Source organism: Melopsittacus undulatus, chromosome 7 (assembly GCF_012275295.1).
Source record: "Melopsittacus undulatus isolate bMelUnd1 chromosome 7, bMelUnd1.mat.Z, whole genome shotgun sequence".
Lineage (NCBI taxonomy): Eukaryota > Metazoa > Chordata > Aves > Psittaciformes > Psittaculidae > Melopsittacus > Melopsittacus undulatus.
In genome coordinates, this window is record NC_047533.1 from 29,663,609 (window position 1) to 29,681,373 (window position 17,765).

At 35.3% G+C, this 17,765-nt stretch overlaps 1 protein-coding gene across 1 annotated transcript in view; it reads right to left on the reverse strand.

The window, feature by feature from the left end:
- Positions 1-3,850: 3,850 nt before the first annotated feature.
- Positions 3,851-17,765, reverse strand: part of LOC115946506 (rho GTPase-activating protein 7-like) — a 56,113-nt gene continuing 42,198 nt past the window's right edge. Inside the window, exons 3-5 of the mRNA XM_034064810.1 lie at positions 7,976-8,125; positions 5,204-5,344; positions 3,851-3,931 (exon numbers count right to left, since the gene is read on the reverse strand). Of these exons, the coding sequence (XP_033920701.1) occupies positions 3,851-3,931; positions 5,204-5,344; positions 7,976-8,125 (372 nt within the window). The remainder of the gene's footprint in view (positions 3,932-5,203; positions 5,345-7,975; positions 8,126-17,765) is intronic.

Sequence of the window (17,765 nt, forward strand, 5' to 3'; positions counted from 1 at the left end):
TTTGTAAAAATAAAAGTCTATATGTTTAATTAAAAAATGTTCTAATTGCTAAGACTGCTTGATGTGGTGTGAGTGCCTGATGTTCCCTGCCCAGTGCCCTTCACTTGAAAGAACGAGGCAGCAGATGGCAGCATACGGTGAAAAAATGTACTTCACATTAGAAATAGTACAATTAGCAATGTAATTGTACATAACGAGACTAATACAGTGTTGAAGACTGTGTCAGCAGCTCTACAGAAAGGAGGAAAACATGAGAAAAAAACCCTGTTTATAAGCATAGCTGCTCCAAATGAGTTACAAGAATAAGCAAATGTAAATATACAGTGTGACATCTCAAAAGACTCAGAATTCTTCATGCTTAGCACTTTGCAAGTTGGGTATTTACTTAGATTCCCAACATTATGTTAGGATCAAACTCGGAAACAAAAGTTGACAGCTTAATACATGTATTTCCTGGGTATACTGCAGCTACATACGATGGCAAACATCTCATTGTGCAGTGAATTTCCATACACTTTGGGGTCACTCCTGAATCAATACTGAGGGACAGAAAAAGAGGGACTATCCCTGACCACAGCTGAACTGTCAAAGATGTCATAACTGGATCTGGATTTTAGTTCAAATTCTAGGAGTGGCTTTCAATGCAAAAAAAAAAAAAAAAAAAAAAAAAAGTGCTCACCTTTGGGATTTATGGTGCTTTAAAGACTTTATAGAACAAAAAAGCACCTCTGCATTTTGCTGCTTTTTTTTTACATGAGAAAAAGTGAAATACAGTCGGGATTAACATAGGAAGTTATATGAAAACAGAATGTAGATGCCTTTGAGGAACAAGCCAGAGTGATATGAAAATTTTGACAGGTTCATGTAAGAAACATGGTGTAATCCTCCTGTTATCTCATTTGTGACTGGAAAATATGACTTTATGGTAAGTTATAGCTTAAAAGAATGTTTTTGTATGGCAAAATAACAGACTGGCAAAATTCAAATGAAAATGTGATTGTTAAAATTTATGTTTGTAATTGGTTGCCTTACCCTGTCTTCTAAAACACTTTTTTTTCAAAGCATAGGTATGAAAGGCAACACTAAGTTAATCCACATGGTCAGATACTGTGTTCTCTTGGCATCTTCTGCTTGTGAAAAGTCTCAAGTTTAAACAAACAAGATTTTAATTAATGTCGCATAGTAAGAGTCTTTCTCTGTAAAGCTTACCAGAATAACCTCCAGTTTTGCCTGAATAAGTAAAATAAGAATTCAAGGAACACCATAATATCAGCAACATTTGGAAAAGTGCTATGAGGACTTAAATAAATAAATAAGTTGATATAAAATAAAGGTATGATTCATCAACCAAAATCTATCACATTTCAAGCGGCATGACCCACTGTGAAAAACCTGCTCACAAATTCATTGACATATTCCATGTGTGTTTGCACACCTCACAGGACATTGAATTTACCATAAAATATAATGCAGTGGGAAATGTAAACATTTCAAACAGTTGTTGCCCTTGTAGATACCATAAATTTTAGCTTCTTCTGTTAAGAATCAGTGAAGCAAAGCAGCAAGAAACTTGAACTCTATTTCTTAATTTACAAATCTATAAATTATTCTTCACAGAATAATTTGGCTTTCTCTATATAGTTGAAATTTTAATACCTAATATGAATCAAAAGCGCATGTGAAAGGGTAAATTATTTTAGTACACACAAATGAACAGTCTACAAAACTGTTGTCTAAATAATATAACCTTTTGTCCCAACCCAGTAAAAAGATTTATGAAAGTGGACTCCTGAGCTCATCCAGGGATTCACTGAAATCAGTAGTTGCACCTGAATCTCATTCTAGTGTTCAGTAAGACCAGGTCATTTTGTACTTGCAGGCATAACTGGTACCTAAAATTTTCTCATGGACACTGGTGCAAAAGCCTGTTGATTTCATATTTTTTTAAGCTGATTTCAATTCTCATGTGATTAATTCTTGCCAAGTGTATATCCTCAAATGTTAATATGAAAAAATCATTTGTCTATTTTGGAGAGTGGTGAATAAAGGCCAGAACATAGAAATGTGTTAATTACAGAAGCAAGAAAATTCTTTATTCTGTAAACATAAGTAATATAAAGACGTCAAAACCAATTATTTCTCCAATCCTAAACTGTGTGGGGAAATATAACTGCTCAGTCATGTGAATCCTTGTTTCACAAGGATTGTCTATTTGTGTACCTTGGCAAACACATACATTTTGAGTCAATTGTTATACTGTGAACCAAACACTCTATTGATCACATTGTGCTATTTCACCCTGACCATGAAATATATCAGCAACATCCTAAATTCAGGATGAAGGTTATTCAACTCCATACTTTTCATAAACCCAAAACACCATGTACATCTGGATAACAAAGGCTTTTACGCTGCACCCTATAACTTCCTATAATGCTTGTCATGACTGTATTCAGTAAGGAGTACTCTGTATGTGCACACATGCACTTTACATAGGGATTCACATTGACAAGACTAAATTTGACTATCCATAGGTGAATTTTTATTAAATGCTGAATAACTTGTGTATGCAAACACAACCCCCCATTTTTCTTTAATATCTCCTTTGATATCTACTATTAATGTGAAAAGTATAATTGATACTGAATTTTAAATATAATTGTTGATGTACTCCTGTTTAGATTTTATTAATAAACATTATTAATAATTATATTATTAATAAACACAACACAATAAGCTGTCCTTGGAGACTAAGGGTTTGAAATCTTTGAAATCTGCAGGTGTAAACACTAAAAAGGAAGTAAAATCTTTGAAACAGTCCATCACCATTAAAAGGTATTTTGCAGAGTTTCCAGTGCAGAAAAAAATTTATTCCCACACCACCTACTCTGACAAAAAACCCCAGAAACTATGAGAACAGTCTCCTTTACAGAAAGAACACCACACTGAGGATTTTTACAGAAGATTACATTGAAATCAACTGCACAGAGGCATCCCCAGTGTCTGTTCCGGGCAGTGTTTCAAGGACATGCCATTCAATATACCATATTTGAAAATTCATCCTGGGTAAAGCCCAATGCTAAGCATGGCAAGAATAAGGGAACTTCTTTTCTACTAGTACAGGTTTGCAGTCAAGCAACCAGCAGCAGGCTACCTAGCCATGCAGAGCAGAGGAACAACAGGCATAGAGATAAGCAAGGGTAAGGATCAAGGTATATATTCTCCCAGTGTGTGCCAAGAAAACTTCTGGTGTTAAATAAAGTTTGACTGCAGGTAAAGAGGCAGCAAGTTTCGAACAGCCAAAATCACAGCACATATTACCACTTAGTTTGTGGATCAGAAAGGCACACAAAGTCAAAACAATCTGGAAGCCCAAAGCTAAAAGGAAGAAAAAAATAATGAGGATCTTGCTTTTCCCAACCTGCAGGAGATCTAGGCTCAAGCAAAAAAATCATCTTGTACTTTGCAAGCCTCCTAAGCTAGAAATGAGAATATGGTCTTTGTCTGAACATATTTACTAATAAGAGCCCACCACCAAGTCTTACTACAGAATGTGGTAAGTCGCAGCCCTCAAAACTTTAGGAGAGAGTTGATTTTGGAGAAAATTTAACTTCACCCACTGGAATTTTAAAAAACCAGGGGGCTCTCTATTGCATCCCTACAACTTACACATCAGCAGAGATTTTTTGAATATGCAATGTTAGTCTACAAAGTAAAAAAAAAAGAAGGATCTCTCCAAAATCATATACAATAAAAATTATATAATAAATGAATATTCACAGATATGCTCAACACGATATATCCTTCACAGCAAAAATCAAATAAATACTTATTTAAGGTGAATTAACACTCAATGTCTAAGTCCAAAGGAAGTGAACCCCACCTCTGCAAAGCCAGGTGTTAAGATCTCCTCAAGTATTAGTAGAGAAACCTAAATTTAAAAGGGATATTTAATACCTTAGAGAGTGTCTGTGCTCTTCTCAGGATCTGGAAAAGTAGGATATCACCTTCTAGTGTAACGTATGTACTTATTTGAGAATTTGTGCTGCATTGTGCTCAATGACAGAGTGCAGAGCTCTCTATTTGCTATAGTTATGCACTGATGATAAATTACAAGTGAATTTATTTTTGTACAAGTGAACAATCTCAAATGTAAATGTTTATTAGAACTTCTTTTACTGACTCAATCAAAGACATTAGTTAACTTGCTATTATTGCAGTGCAGTAAATGACAGTTGGCCTCTATCTTACTTTTTATAAACTTGTTATAAATGTATATACTTATGCTAACCACACTTTATGTTTTAATATTTTATCCCAGATTTTCTGCTGGTCTGGTTATCAGCAGTGTCTGAATTTATGAACAGATGGAGAAGGAGTTATGCTAAGACTTTTCAGCCTAGGAAAAGCTTAGCAGAGTCTAGATCTCTGTGCTTCTTGAGGCACTGGAAACAGCAAGTGTAAGAGAACAGAAAGTATGTCAAGTTTCTAGGACATCCAAGGTTTTCTACACATGCTGAGAGCTGAAAGAAGGATTCTTCTGTAGATTTACAATAGTAAAAGTAAGAATCATGCTTCTAATGGCTGTATGTAGCTATGAATGGATGCAGAAGGAGGCTCCTTGCTATATCTGAGCTCTCAGACCTACCCTTCCTTACCACTTAGCATGCACTGGCATCTGCAGGAAGGGGTCTGCTGTTCAAAAGCCTCCCTCTGATCTTCAGCGTGTGAAACCACTTGCTGAATTTGGCCTTAGAATGACATTCTCCCTTCAGGAGGGTAATACCTCTGCTTACAGTACACAGCAGTTCAGCCTCTCAAAAGGACTAGGGTGACTGGGTTTGGCCATCATAAATCAGATTACATGATTCAACCATCTTTTTCTCTGGCTGCATCCTCCATAAGGTTTAGGAAATGTTCCAGGTGATACTTCAAGAAACCTTATCTTTCCAAATAAAATGGAATAGCTCTTTTAATCTATTTTCTCACATAAAACCTCAATTGATAATAATGTGTTTCTAAATGTGAAACTTCTAGGATTACTTGCAACTGAAATGACACCTTGAGACAACCTAATTATTAGTCCTTTTTCTTAGGTGACACACACATACTGTTGTACAATCAAGAAATGAAAAGCATAAAATATTTGACTTCCAATCTGATATCATGAGTGAAGTTAAGAAAATACAATCTTTGTACTCACCCCAGTCTTCGGTTTAGCTCCAGAGCTGGCTACTAAACAGGGAGATGCTACATCAGGAGCATGGATGTTAGGAGACAAGTTTGTTTGTGAATGACTTACTGAAGCAACATCCACTCCACTCTCAGAACCAGATTCAACATCCTGTAACAAAATGTTGCAAGTATCTTTAGTAACTGTGACTATGAAAGAAAAATCTAGTTCTTCTAAATAAAGGAAGTATTCAGACAGGCTCATTTAAATACCTATGCTTAACTCTCTGTGTAAGAGTAGTTCTCCTTATTGTTTTCCATTATGTACACATTCACTTGCTGTCTTTTTCAATGTGGTGGTTTGCATTAGCTGCTGTTCTGAAATTATAAATCACCACTAACATCAAAGGTATAATTCCCCTAAATATTATAATGCAAGGTAAGAGAAATCAGTTCAGGGCTGTAGAAGTCTGACATTTTTCTCTGATGTTCAGTATTTCCTGTGTGCTCCCACCTTCTGTCTCTGGCAGCATTGCAAGCTCAGTGAACATCTGTAAACCATTAGACAGCTGAAATGACATCACCATCCAGCAGTTTATAAAATTCAGAGGTACAGCTCTCTCAATTTTAGAATCAGCAGACACTTATCAGCCAAATGCTATTTCTGGTTAAAATGCCCTTACTTTTAATGACGCTGATTACATTCCTTTTTTTGAGAATAAAAAGAAGAAATATAGTATGTTTTATTGTTGAGGAAGTAAAATTATAGCGCGTGTTTGATTTACTGTGAAGAGTGAGGGCAGGGGATTATACTGCTTGCAGATAAATTGTGACACATATCTGGCAAAGAGCTGCCTATGTGTAGACCCAGCCATATACTGTCAGGTTTATTAGCTGAGGTGTAGCTTGTGTGACTATATCTACACAGTAAAAGAGCCTGAACTGTTAACCTAGCCAACTCCGTGCAGGCAAAATCAGTTTCATAATATCAAGTGCCTAAAATGGATGAAATATGGGCAGAGATGTCTCCGGGGTTGTGCTCCTGAACTGGAAAGAAGTGGCAACCCTTTGATGCAGTAATTCCAGTTAAGTTTCTGGTCTGCCAAACAGTAGATGCCAGTTAGACAGGTGCCTCTGCACCAAGTATGCAAGTGTGCTGTTTTCTGAAAGGGGCTAGAAATTGGAGACAAAGCTGCATTCCAGGTAGGACCATGCTTTTGTGTCAGATATTTCCTGCCAGTGAGTCTTGGAATGCAATGGAAGCATTGGGAAATGCAGTAGAGCCATGGAAATGCCTCTGTAGAAGTCAGCTCAGGTACAGCCACTCTAGAAGCTTCTGCTTAGTAGAGTTATGCTGCAGAAGCACACTTCCTACCCTATTATCCATGTTTCTGAATAATATTCAAATGCTTTTTTTACTATAAAATCAATATGAGATTGAACATAATGCATGAATGTCCTGAAAAACAAATCTTTTTGATAATCTGATTCATAATACTCAAAAGCCCCCAAATTCCTAGAAAATCAGTATATATAAATAGCATATATTCCATGCTTGATGAAAGATCTTTCTGGAGGGTTGCTCTACAGCATGGAAACAGGTGCCACCTCTGATTATCATTCAGGCTTACTTATATAGGCTGTCTCAGCTCTCTATTGCTGTAACAAATTAGCTAAAATGCTGGCACAGATTGGTGGCATACAAAGAACAGATGTTAACACCGTACATTGTATTTCAGTTTTCCTGTACCATCAGTGCTCAAGAAGACACTGCAAAAATGTTGGTATCCACAGGAAAACTGTTTAGCTATTAAAGTTGTAATTAAGTTCTGTCCTTTAAAAATGATATGATATATAATCTTCAGCTGACCAAACCCACAGAAACTTAAATAAAGCTTTTTCTCATCTAAAGACCACTCACTTGATTATAGAGCAATAATGAAATCTGACTTTAATAGGAAAACCCCATCATTATTTAAAAGAAAATGTCCCAAACATAAAGAAATGACCTGAATGTTCACCTCGAGATCTTGGTGCAGTATTTCTCAGGTTTCTTAAATTGAAAAACAGCTGCACCACATGCGGGTGAAATTAGCAGGAAGGCTGCATGAGAACACCTCGGGTTAGCTATTTCATGTTCTTCGTAGCTACATGTGTAAACATTTCTCAGGAAGTAAGAATGCATCAACCATGTTTGTGAGCTGCCCAGTATCCCTTAAGACTACTCTTAGCAAAGAATTATCACATTTAAAAAAATAAAATAATTGAAGAAATTCAAATAACTAAAGTACACACTTCTGCCAGAATCTGACTTTGAATGACAGAAGATTTAATATGTATGTATACCAAAAATCTCATGGACCCTCCCACTAGCAGAAAAACAAGACCTGTAGCTCAGATTTGCTTTTAGTTCTAACTACATAATTTCAAATGACATACACATGTGTTCTGAGATTGGTGTGATCCTGACTTTGTGCTGACTCTACATTTACAGTAAGTGATAATTAGAGAGACAGATATTTTATGAATTTTGTAGATCTCCCTTTTTTCATCTGGAAGCTCTGAAGCTCTTCATTTATGAAATGAATTTATGAAATGATGATGCCAGAAGGAAACAACGAATGCCAATTACTGCCTTTGAAACATATATACATATAGAAAAAAAATACATGACAAATTCTTTACAAAAAGAGATTTAGTTCTGAAACCAAGGAGCTGAAAAATATGAGGACTACAAGAGAAAAAGTGAAATAAAACCAGAGTCTACTTAGAATAATAAGAAAGGGTAAGCGAACTGGCTTACAGGTATATGCCTCCGTTTGTATGTCGGGGTGCTGGATGGGGAAGAGCCTGCACTGAGAGCATTTTCAATATCCTGGTCAAGCTGGTCCAGTTTCATAATTAACAGCACCATTGAGTCCAGTCGTGATCGATCCCGATCTTCTGTTATTTCCTAAAGAACAGAACATACAATTGCTAAATCTGAAATGGCATTAGACGAAAAGGCTAAGCTTAAGAAAGTTCAATTTCTAAATTTGGCATGAAGGTAGAGTGAATAATAAGGAGAAAAATTTCTTTTTCAGGAAAAATACTGTTTTGTGTAATCAGTTCACTGAGCATTGACTTACTGCTGTGAAAATATTTTATATTAATATTTAATATACATCCATTATCAAAATTCAATTTTTAAATAGCACAATTGTTTAACAGAAATGCATCATTACCATTTTCTTGATACACATACTCTTTAAAGAGTATGTAAGCCATTCCTCTAAATATTCACCCCAAGTTAATTTGATTGCACAAATACAAACAATGAAGGTTAATGTATGATCAAAGTGTAGAAAAGGAAGCTCAAAGAAGCCATTCTCCAGCTGAGGATAATCACAACTACTTTTCCTTGTGGAACTCATCAGCATAACCATGTTTTGTCAATTCTGAGAAGAAATTTGTGTCTTGGAAATTCTTGAGAATACACGAGATACAACAACAGTAAACACAAAATCACAGATCCTCTGACAGGAAAGAGAGAAAGATGAGGGGTATTCACATAGCAATCTGAAACACCTAGTTTATGAAGTTTATGTCCCTATACTCCATCTGTAGCAACTGGAGACAAAGAAGGTCCTCAAAACAGCAACTCAAAGCAAGACCTTCAGTTACATGGACTACCTCTCAAGGAGTTCCTCCCCTCTTTTCCCTTTTTCATAGAAAGCACAAAAGTTAGCAGTGAAACAACCTTCCTCAAAATTCAGGAATATAAAAAAATCCACTGGTTCTTATGTAGATTTTCATAATAGGAAGTTGGAAAATATGAAGTTCCATTAACTCACTTAAAATATTTTTTTATAAATCCTTCTCAAGAAATGGAAACAAATATGTTAAAACTAATTTACTGTGTCCAAGAAGCAGAGAACATAAATGCACAAATCAGCCTTTTTTGGTAGTCAATAAACTGTTTTTCAGGTTATACAGTCACTTCTCTAGTTAGTTAGATTCTATAAGCAGTTTTTATAGGCTGCTTCAAAAACATTGCAAAACATGAATTAAATTATTCCTGCTAGGTTAAAGGAAATGTATAGAAAAATAGTAATATAAAACATGGTGTACATGGTCTTTATGTGTAGACAAAGGTGATGAAGGTTAGTCAACTAAACCTTAGAAAAGCAGATATACAAATCTGTCAGTCCATGGCAGAGTTATGAACAGTATACTTAGCAAAGGCCAAACCCAGGAAAACTGTGTATTTAATTTCTTATTGCAACATGATATTTTGGATTGGGTTGCTGACAAAGCTTATGAATTTGCAGGACCTCCTGATGAACCTGAACTGAATTCAGAATGACTCTGAGAGAATATTCCCCCAAAACACCGAAACAATCAGTAGAATGGGTTGAGTTTCACTTTCTTTCAAACTGAAAACATAGTGTCCCAAATGATTCATTGAAACTGCATGTATCTTCACCTTAACTGATGTTAAATTGATGTCTGAAATTTGAAAATGTCAGAAGAGTTATTTTTTCTAATCTGCATGGGTGCAGAAAACCCAATGGATCAAGTAAGTGTTTGCTAACAAAGGAGACATGACCTCCTTTGTGGCATGGGGCTATGTTTGCCGTGGTGGGTGAGATTGTAGCCAGCTTACCCATCCAGAGGGGGCCAGTACTGCTACCAAAACTAGCCTGCCACATAGTCCCTGTGTGTTTATTAGTTTTGCTTGGAAATACACCACTGGAAAGGTTAATAATTCTAAACACTTGACTTAAAAACTAAAAATTGTCATACTACAACAAAATGAGTGGTAGTGAATGAGTGAGGTTTTTTTAGTTTGCTTGGTTTATGTTTGAATTTTCTTTCAGACTAGACAGATAACAGGCATTTTACATGATGACAAAGAAACATCTGACATTTTCCCCAAACAAATAGTTTGACTTTCCTGCCAAGAAAAGTATAAACTTGCTCAGCATGTAACAGATTGATAATGCTAGAGAATCCGCTGAAATAGAGAAGTGACAAAACATTGCTCAAAGTGATATTCAGGCTTGGCACAACAGGCTGGCTTTGCAGGCGAACACCTCTTTCAGAAAAGAATAATATTATCACTATGGAATTTAGCTATTCTGTTCAGAAGCCATAGCACTGGTTTGTGGTTCTGACTGCTGTTGACATCAACCTTGTCATAAGAAGTTTTAACACTCAACTATAATTTCTACTTTTACAATTTACTCAGTAACACAATAATCACCTTCTCTTTGGCTGGGGCTGTATTAAGTCGTATACATGAAAGCCTAAGCATAATACCAAAAATTTAACACATACAAATAAAAAAAGCTAATCTTGAGTTGGAAACCCAATACGACATACTAAATAAATATAATCAGAAAATTAATTTATGTTTACAGTTTTACCCTTGATATTATCTAATAAATTTCTGAGAGCTTTATAACCTATTTGTCTTTTTTGTACCTCCCTTGTGTGTATATTCTGAGATTTTATTACTGAAGTGTGATATGATCTAAAGCCAGGAAGATATTAGCAATTAATTTATTTTCTTTTGAAAACACAGTATTTCCTTTGTATCCAGTCTTTCACATTTTTCCTCAATGACACCTAGTTACCTTCCAAATTAGAATGCAAAAATATAAAAATCTTTACCATTATGAAGTCAAAACTTGGGCTTTTACTATCGTAATTTCTGTTTTAAGACATTTGCATTGGGCAATTCAGGAATGTATCACATATACAGTAGGTCAAACTTGAGATGTTATTTGTCTGGAGATTTTATTTTTTAACGTGTCTCCACACAAAGAGGAAATACTTTAGGTCATGAACTGGAAAAAAACAATACTTCTTTTAATTTGTATCCTCACTGGTGTGATAAAAAGCACTAGTTAAATTTGAATATATTCATATGTTTAGAACAGAAAACATTGTAACCGTTCCCAGAAAGAAGGATACTTGAATTAATCATAAATTAAGTATTAAACCCCCAAAGTTTCTTAAATATTTCTAAAAAGTATGGAAGTACATCTTCCCCCCCCCTTTTTTTAAGGTTGCAACAGTTTTATCCTTATATTATCAGCACCTTACAGTGATTTTAACCTACTTGAACAAATAAACTATTAAAGGAGTACAACACTATTTAAGTTTGAATTTAGTACATCCATTTCGTCTTATCAGGGCATGGTAAAGCAATTGAAACACATACCCTTCACTCACTTGTTCTTTTAAACTCTGTATTTCTCTGAGTGTATTGTTGCCTGTCTCCCATAGCCTCCATTTTACATCACATACATGCATTTTCTTCCTAATGTGTAACCCTTTTCCCCACACACCTCTTTCAGCTGGGTAGAGGTACCTTTTAAGAAGTATGTACTGTTAAGAGTAAAACCTAATTTTCACAGCAAAAATTTTGTACAGAAATAGTTAGCATACAAAACTAACTTTGTGCTCTTTTAATATCCTCAGGGGGATTGAGTCATTCCTACCTTCCCTGTAAGTGCTCCTTTTCAAAGAATCTGCTGGTTTCCAGACCAGAGCAGATGCTCATTAGTGTCACTGGGATCCCCTATAGTTAAGGAAAGGAGGGGACATCCCACTCCAAGTGGTCCCTTGTTAGAGCCAACAGAGTACCACCAGTCTTGCTCCTCCCTGACACTCATGTCAGGGCTGCTCATAATTTCTTTGGAAAGGAAACCTTGATTTTCAGAGGCAAGCCTATTGCACAACTGACCAGGCAAGCTTGATTTCCCACAAGAGAAAGAGATCTTTTATGGAAGAGTTGGCTGAGTTTTGTCTGGTATTCTTGATCTTCAGCCAGCTGGATTGACTTAAAATCTTGTATTTAATATTATGTATTTCAAATAGCATTAAATTACTCATTCCTGTATATCCTTGCAAAACAACAACAACAACAAAACCCCAAAAAAAACAAAATACCCTTTTTGAAAACCAGAAAGTTATGAAATCACTAGAATCTATGATTCTACACTGTGAAGGTTTTCATCTGAACTAAAAACAAAGAATAAAACACAATATGCTATTTCAGAATTAATCTGTTGACTTCTACTAGCAGGTGTACAAATAAGATGTGTAATTTTCATCCTTCTAAATTGCGGTATACTGTTCACAAACTTTGAAAAATACCTCAGAATTTTATCTGCCTCTAAATTTTACGCTCTACAGTACCACATTAGAATCCTATTCTTCATCATATGGGAGGGATTGCAGATGGAGAACATTAAAACACAGTGAAAAAGCTAAAGCACTCTATTCGTTTTTGACATAAGACACAAGGCCTAGACACCAGCAAAAATCAGAGCAAGATTACTATTATAAATCATATTTTGAACTAATATTTAGAATAGGTTGGAAATGGAACAAATAACATAAGCATACACTGGTATACACATGCACAGGTGAAGAGACATACTCATGCAAGCGGCTATCCCTACTCATTCACATGAGGTTTTTTGGAAAGTAGATTTTCTGTTTTTTCTTACAAGAACTTCAGATAGCTGACTCAATTTCTATGGCTATAAGTATTCAATAGACCTGTTTTCCATGTGTTTTTGAATTTCTGTTAAACTCACAAATAATTTATGCTTGCAAAAATGAAGTCTTTCAGGAGCACTTAATTGTTATACGATATAGCAATTGTGATTTTCATTACTATATCTTTAAGTGAAATGTAATAAATATGATTACATCAAAAAGTCAATCTCTGAATAACATACTATCTTATTAAAACACATGCTTTTTATACTTCCATATAAAAAAATAAATAAATCTATCTATATATTTATCCTTTGCAGCATAGGGCTTCAGGGATACTGCTGCACGATGTCAGCCAAATAAACTAACTAGCAAAGATGTTATTTTATTAATGAAGTTTTGCAATTCACTATTGATGAAATGGAAAATCACTCAAAAACATGAGACAAAAATAATGAGGAATCATTATTACATGACTGTGCTAACTCAGCAGGGATGGCAGGCAATACTCATGAAGTGGTTGCTCTTGAAACACAGAAGCTCTGTAGCAAGAAACTAAGTCAATCAGGGTCGTTTTTTAGCTAGTGTCATATTGCCATGGGTAGATATTAATGGAAAACATAGATTTCTCAGACTGTCATTATGGAGTTAACAGCATACCACCTCTCCTGCAATACTAATGCAAATTATAATTGTTGGCACTAATTCAGGTAACCAGTAGAAACAGAATTAAATGTAAAATTAGCAACTCTAAATGGTATATCTTGTCCAATGTATAAGATAATTATCTTACAATACAATTTCATAAACTACAGATGATGGGTGAAATCCAGTTCTCTATCTTTCGAGTTACATTTGTTCACAGTAGCTGGTCTGATGACAACTAAGTCCCAGTAATCATTACTGTTTAAGATCATGTAAGGATTATGACTTTGAAATTTGCCAAAATCAAATCCCATAGAGGCACAGAATACAAGATGAACATAATTTGTCTTCAGTGGGTGAAAAAAATATAGTAAAACATAAAACCATTAATTGTGCTCTTTCCAGCATAAACAATATTCAATTGCTTTCCAATTTCCTTCTTGTTCTTCATATTTTGTAAATTCATGTTATACTTATCCTAAAAGTCACCTTATATGACTACACTTTTCTGGCTATGACTTGCAAAGTAAGCAAAAAACTAGTTTTTACTTTTACAGTGACCCAATTCTCTTTGCTATGAGAGGGAAGACTTACAATTTGTGGCAAATATTATGACAGTAATCTGAGTACTAATTATCAGACTGGAAAAATAATGTGATTAAACAGAACTGTGATTAAATAGAATGTTAGTAATAGTTGACTGATACTGCATTTTTATATCATTTATTTTATTATTTATATTATATACTCAGATCTAGTAATTTTGTGCAAAACCAACAAGAAAATACTTCAGTGAAGTTCTTACTGGTTTGATATTACGCTGTAAATCAGAATGTCAAACAAGACAACATAGTGACCCTTAATCAGACATGAAATCAGCATAAGCAACATTGTAAAATTTAGCTTCGATACGTGTCTGTTGGCATGTGTTTTACAAATACACAAACAAGTGAATCTGTGTACTTATATTTTGTATGCCTACTTTACAGACCAGTAGAAAGGGAGATGGAAATCAGTATTTGAGTTGTGACAAGTTTTTGGACTCCAACTGTTCAAATTCATCCAATCTGGAAGTGCTTGAGAGTTACAGTTCTCTGGATGCCTGATGTGGCAAAACAACTTAGGACATCCAATTCTTAAAAGAAATTTAGGACTTAGGGAAATATAACTGAATACATGATCGATACAACAGATTTCATCTATTTGACCCATTAGTATACTTCATAACTTACTAGTGATTTGTTCCTCCTTAAGACAAGAGACTCCTGGAGATACAAAGGTGGAGATAATTATGAGCCAGCAATGCAACCACATGCAAAAAGAGACCAACAGATCTACACTGCACTAGGGAGAACATTGCCAGCAGGACAAAGGCTGGGAGGGAATCATTCCCTTCTATTCAACCCCGGTGAGACACAGCTGGGTTCAGTGCTGGCTCCAGTACTGGGCTCCCCTGTACAATAGACATACTGAATAGATATGGACATACTGAATAGTGGACATAATAGAATATTATTAATTAGAATGAATATTAGAATATTACTGAATAATGGACATAATAGACATACTGAATAGACATGAACATACTGAATCAAGTCCAGTGAAGATGATTTAGGGTTTGGAGCATCTTCTGTATGAGGAGAGGCTGAGAAGACCAGAACTGGTTAGTCAGAAACTAAAAGGCTCAGGAGGGACCTATCTGATAAGTGAGTAAGAAGATAGAGCCAGGAAATTCTTATTGGTACTGAGATAGGACAAGAGGCAATTGTTTACAAATGGAAAGCAAACACAACACTTTCAGTTTTACACTGAACTGAAGACAATGCAAAGAGGATGGGGGAAGAGGAATGAATTTTAAACCTAGTTTGTCCTCCAGTATATCAACAAAAACACAGAAATAGCTAGTATCCATACGAAGTCTACTAGTGACCCTCTACCTCACAATACCCAAAAATATTGCAGTAGTAGTACTGAGCAGATTCAAATCAGGTTTAAGACAGACATGGGAATTAAAACCCACTAACCACTGTACACTCTAATTTCCCCCAGGTGAGAAATAGAAGTGTTTGCCTTATATGTTTATCATGCTACCCCAGTAAATTAAGCATTTTAATACAGGTTGCACTGTCAACCCAATCTTTTTAGATAAGATGTCTGTTCATTAATATGACTATGATTTCAATAAATGAAAAAGCAGCCTATTAAAAAAATACATCACAATCACCTTGCTGATAATACCTTAATCAACTTGCTTATTATTTGTGTGCATGGAAGGGAGGGTCTTCACTGAGTTTCAAGTCCAGCTAATAAGTTGCAGAAACCTTCCTATATTCACTTTTCTTTGCAAGTGAAATGTTTGCGTAAAGCTAAGAAACATTATGGAAGAAATGTGCTGTTGTACAAAAATTATAACAGTTCCTCATATGAGTGGAGCAAGTTTAGCTGTTTACTTAACCTTGTAATCTTGCCATGAAGGCTTAGCTCAAAGACATCCAAGTTATCATTCATCTGTTTCGGTTTTTTCTTTCCCCCATATAAATATTTAACTGTTTCTGCCTTTTACTTTAGTTTTATATAACTTTTTTTGAGTCTTGGGGGTTTGTTTATATTCCTATTTATTTACAAGTCACATAAACACACACACATGCATGCATGCACTCTGACTTGTGCAAAGAGACTTTGTACATTAATGGTAGGTTTAATTTTGGCATTTTCTAAATGCAGAAGTAAATATTACAAATTTACCTGGAGAGCCTAATTAAAAAATAGATTGGGCTGGCTCATTACCAAGAGTGGCCTGAGAATTTTTATATGCTGAATGACAAAATGTAGGAACATTTTGTAATAGCCTGTAACTCACTGAAATCAGCCCAGTGCTTATGTCTTCTGAGAAACCAGTCATTTATTTAGATACCTAGATAGAAGAATCTCTATTCTTCTACAAGAAATTGGTTTTGAACCAACTCTGGTTTTGCTAATCTTGCTCAAGTTAGCAGTTTACATGAGAGATTCACTTGCCTTCTCTGCCAAACACAGTTTCCAATCCCTCTCATGTCTGGAGGAAGCTGTTAGAAGAGAAAGGGAATCAAGGAAAGCTAAGACAGGGTATTAAGCAAAGAGTATTTTCTTTCCTTGCACACTGAAGCATGACTAGATTATCAGCACTTCTGTAAAAAGAAAACAAATTAAATACGAAACTTCGGAGCTGATGGTGTAAAAAAAATGAGGCGGTGGTTTCAATGTGGAGAGATCTGCTCAAGTTCTTGTACAGAAAGCTATAGATACAGACAGGTGTATACCAACCATATTGGATGTCAGGGAGACCATGTCTGAAAGGACACCCAGGATCAAGGCACAAAAAGTATGAAAACAGATACATAAGACCTACTTTAAATGAGCCACTAGTTAATGTGCTCTACTAGATAACTGACCTACCTTATTCATAAAGTGAGGAAAGTATTACAGCATCACATGAGGTTCAAAACCCATAACCTACTCTCCAGCGTCTTCCAGGTGAGAAATAGAAATGACTGTCTCAATTAAAATACTAACCTATTAAATTAAGAGTTAAATTAAGAATGCAGGCTGAAAGAGGTGAGGTGATGTGATATGGGGTGGGTGTGCCCTACATGTGATAGGATATGGCCTGGCTACAGCCCTATTGTCAGGACGGACAAAATGGAAGACATAATACAGTTGTTGTTTTTTTTTTTAATTTATTGTGCTTTTCAGCATTACTAAATTGCAGCACTGCAGATCTGATCAGGCTTGTAGAAAAATGAAGGAACAAGTAAGTACCATTAGGGTGAAAATGGTATTAAAAAGGTAAGACAGTGGCTAGCAGAGGAGGAAATAATGCTAATCTAAAGAGGACACTTGTGGCACAGAAAACAGAAAAAAATGCAAAAGTGGAGCAAACTCCACAGAAGTCTGGCACAATACAAATCTTTCCACTATTAATATTCTGCCCCTGAATACACCACCTTCCCATGCAAAACTCTTTGGAAATCTCTTATATGTTTTGTTGTTATTTCTGGTTTATTTAATCAGAAAAAATATATATATAATGCACTAACTGAAGGTTTTTAAAGTAATGCAAGTGACCTGAGAGAACTGTTTAAAGATTTTCTTAGGCTTACTGCTGCGGCAGATGTAGCAATGGATAAAAAGGCCATTGCAAACTCACAAAAGCTGTAACAGAGTTATATTTTTCTTGTGCAGACATTTAGTGACAAATAGAGGAGGGAAGTTGAGAATTTAAATTCTCTGTAATAAGACTGAATTTGTTTAGAAAAAGTGAAATTCAAAAGAACACTGTTTCAGAGGCAGAATGTTTTCTACAACAGAAAAACTGGAACAGATTCTCAGAATGCTATATGGGCTTGCATGTGACTTGCAGGACAGAATTCAGTTGCCAGTATATAGAGAAAAAGATCTGTAGAACTGAATTACCT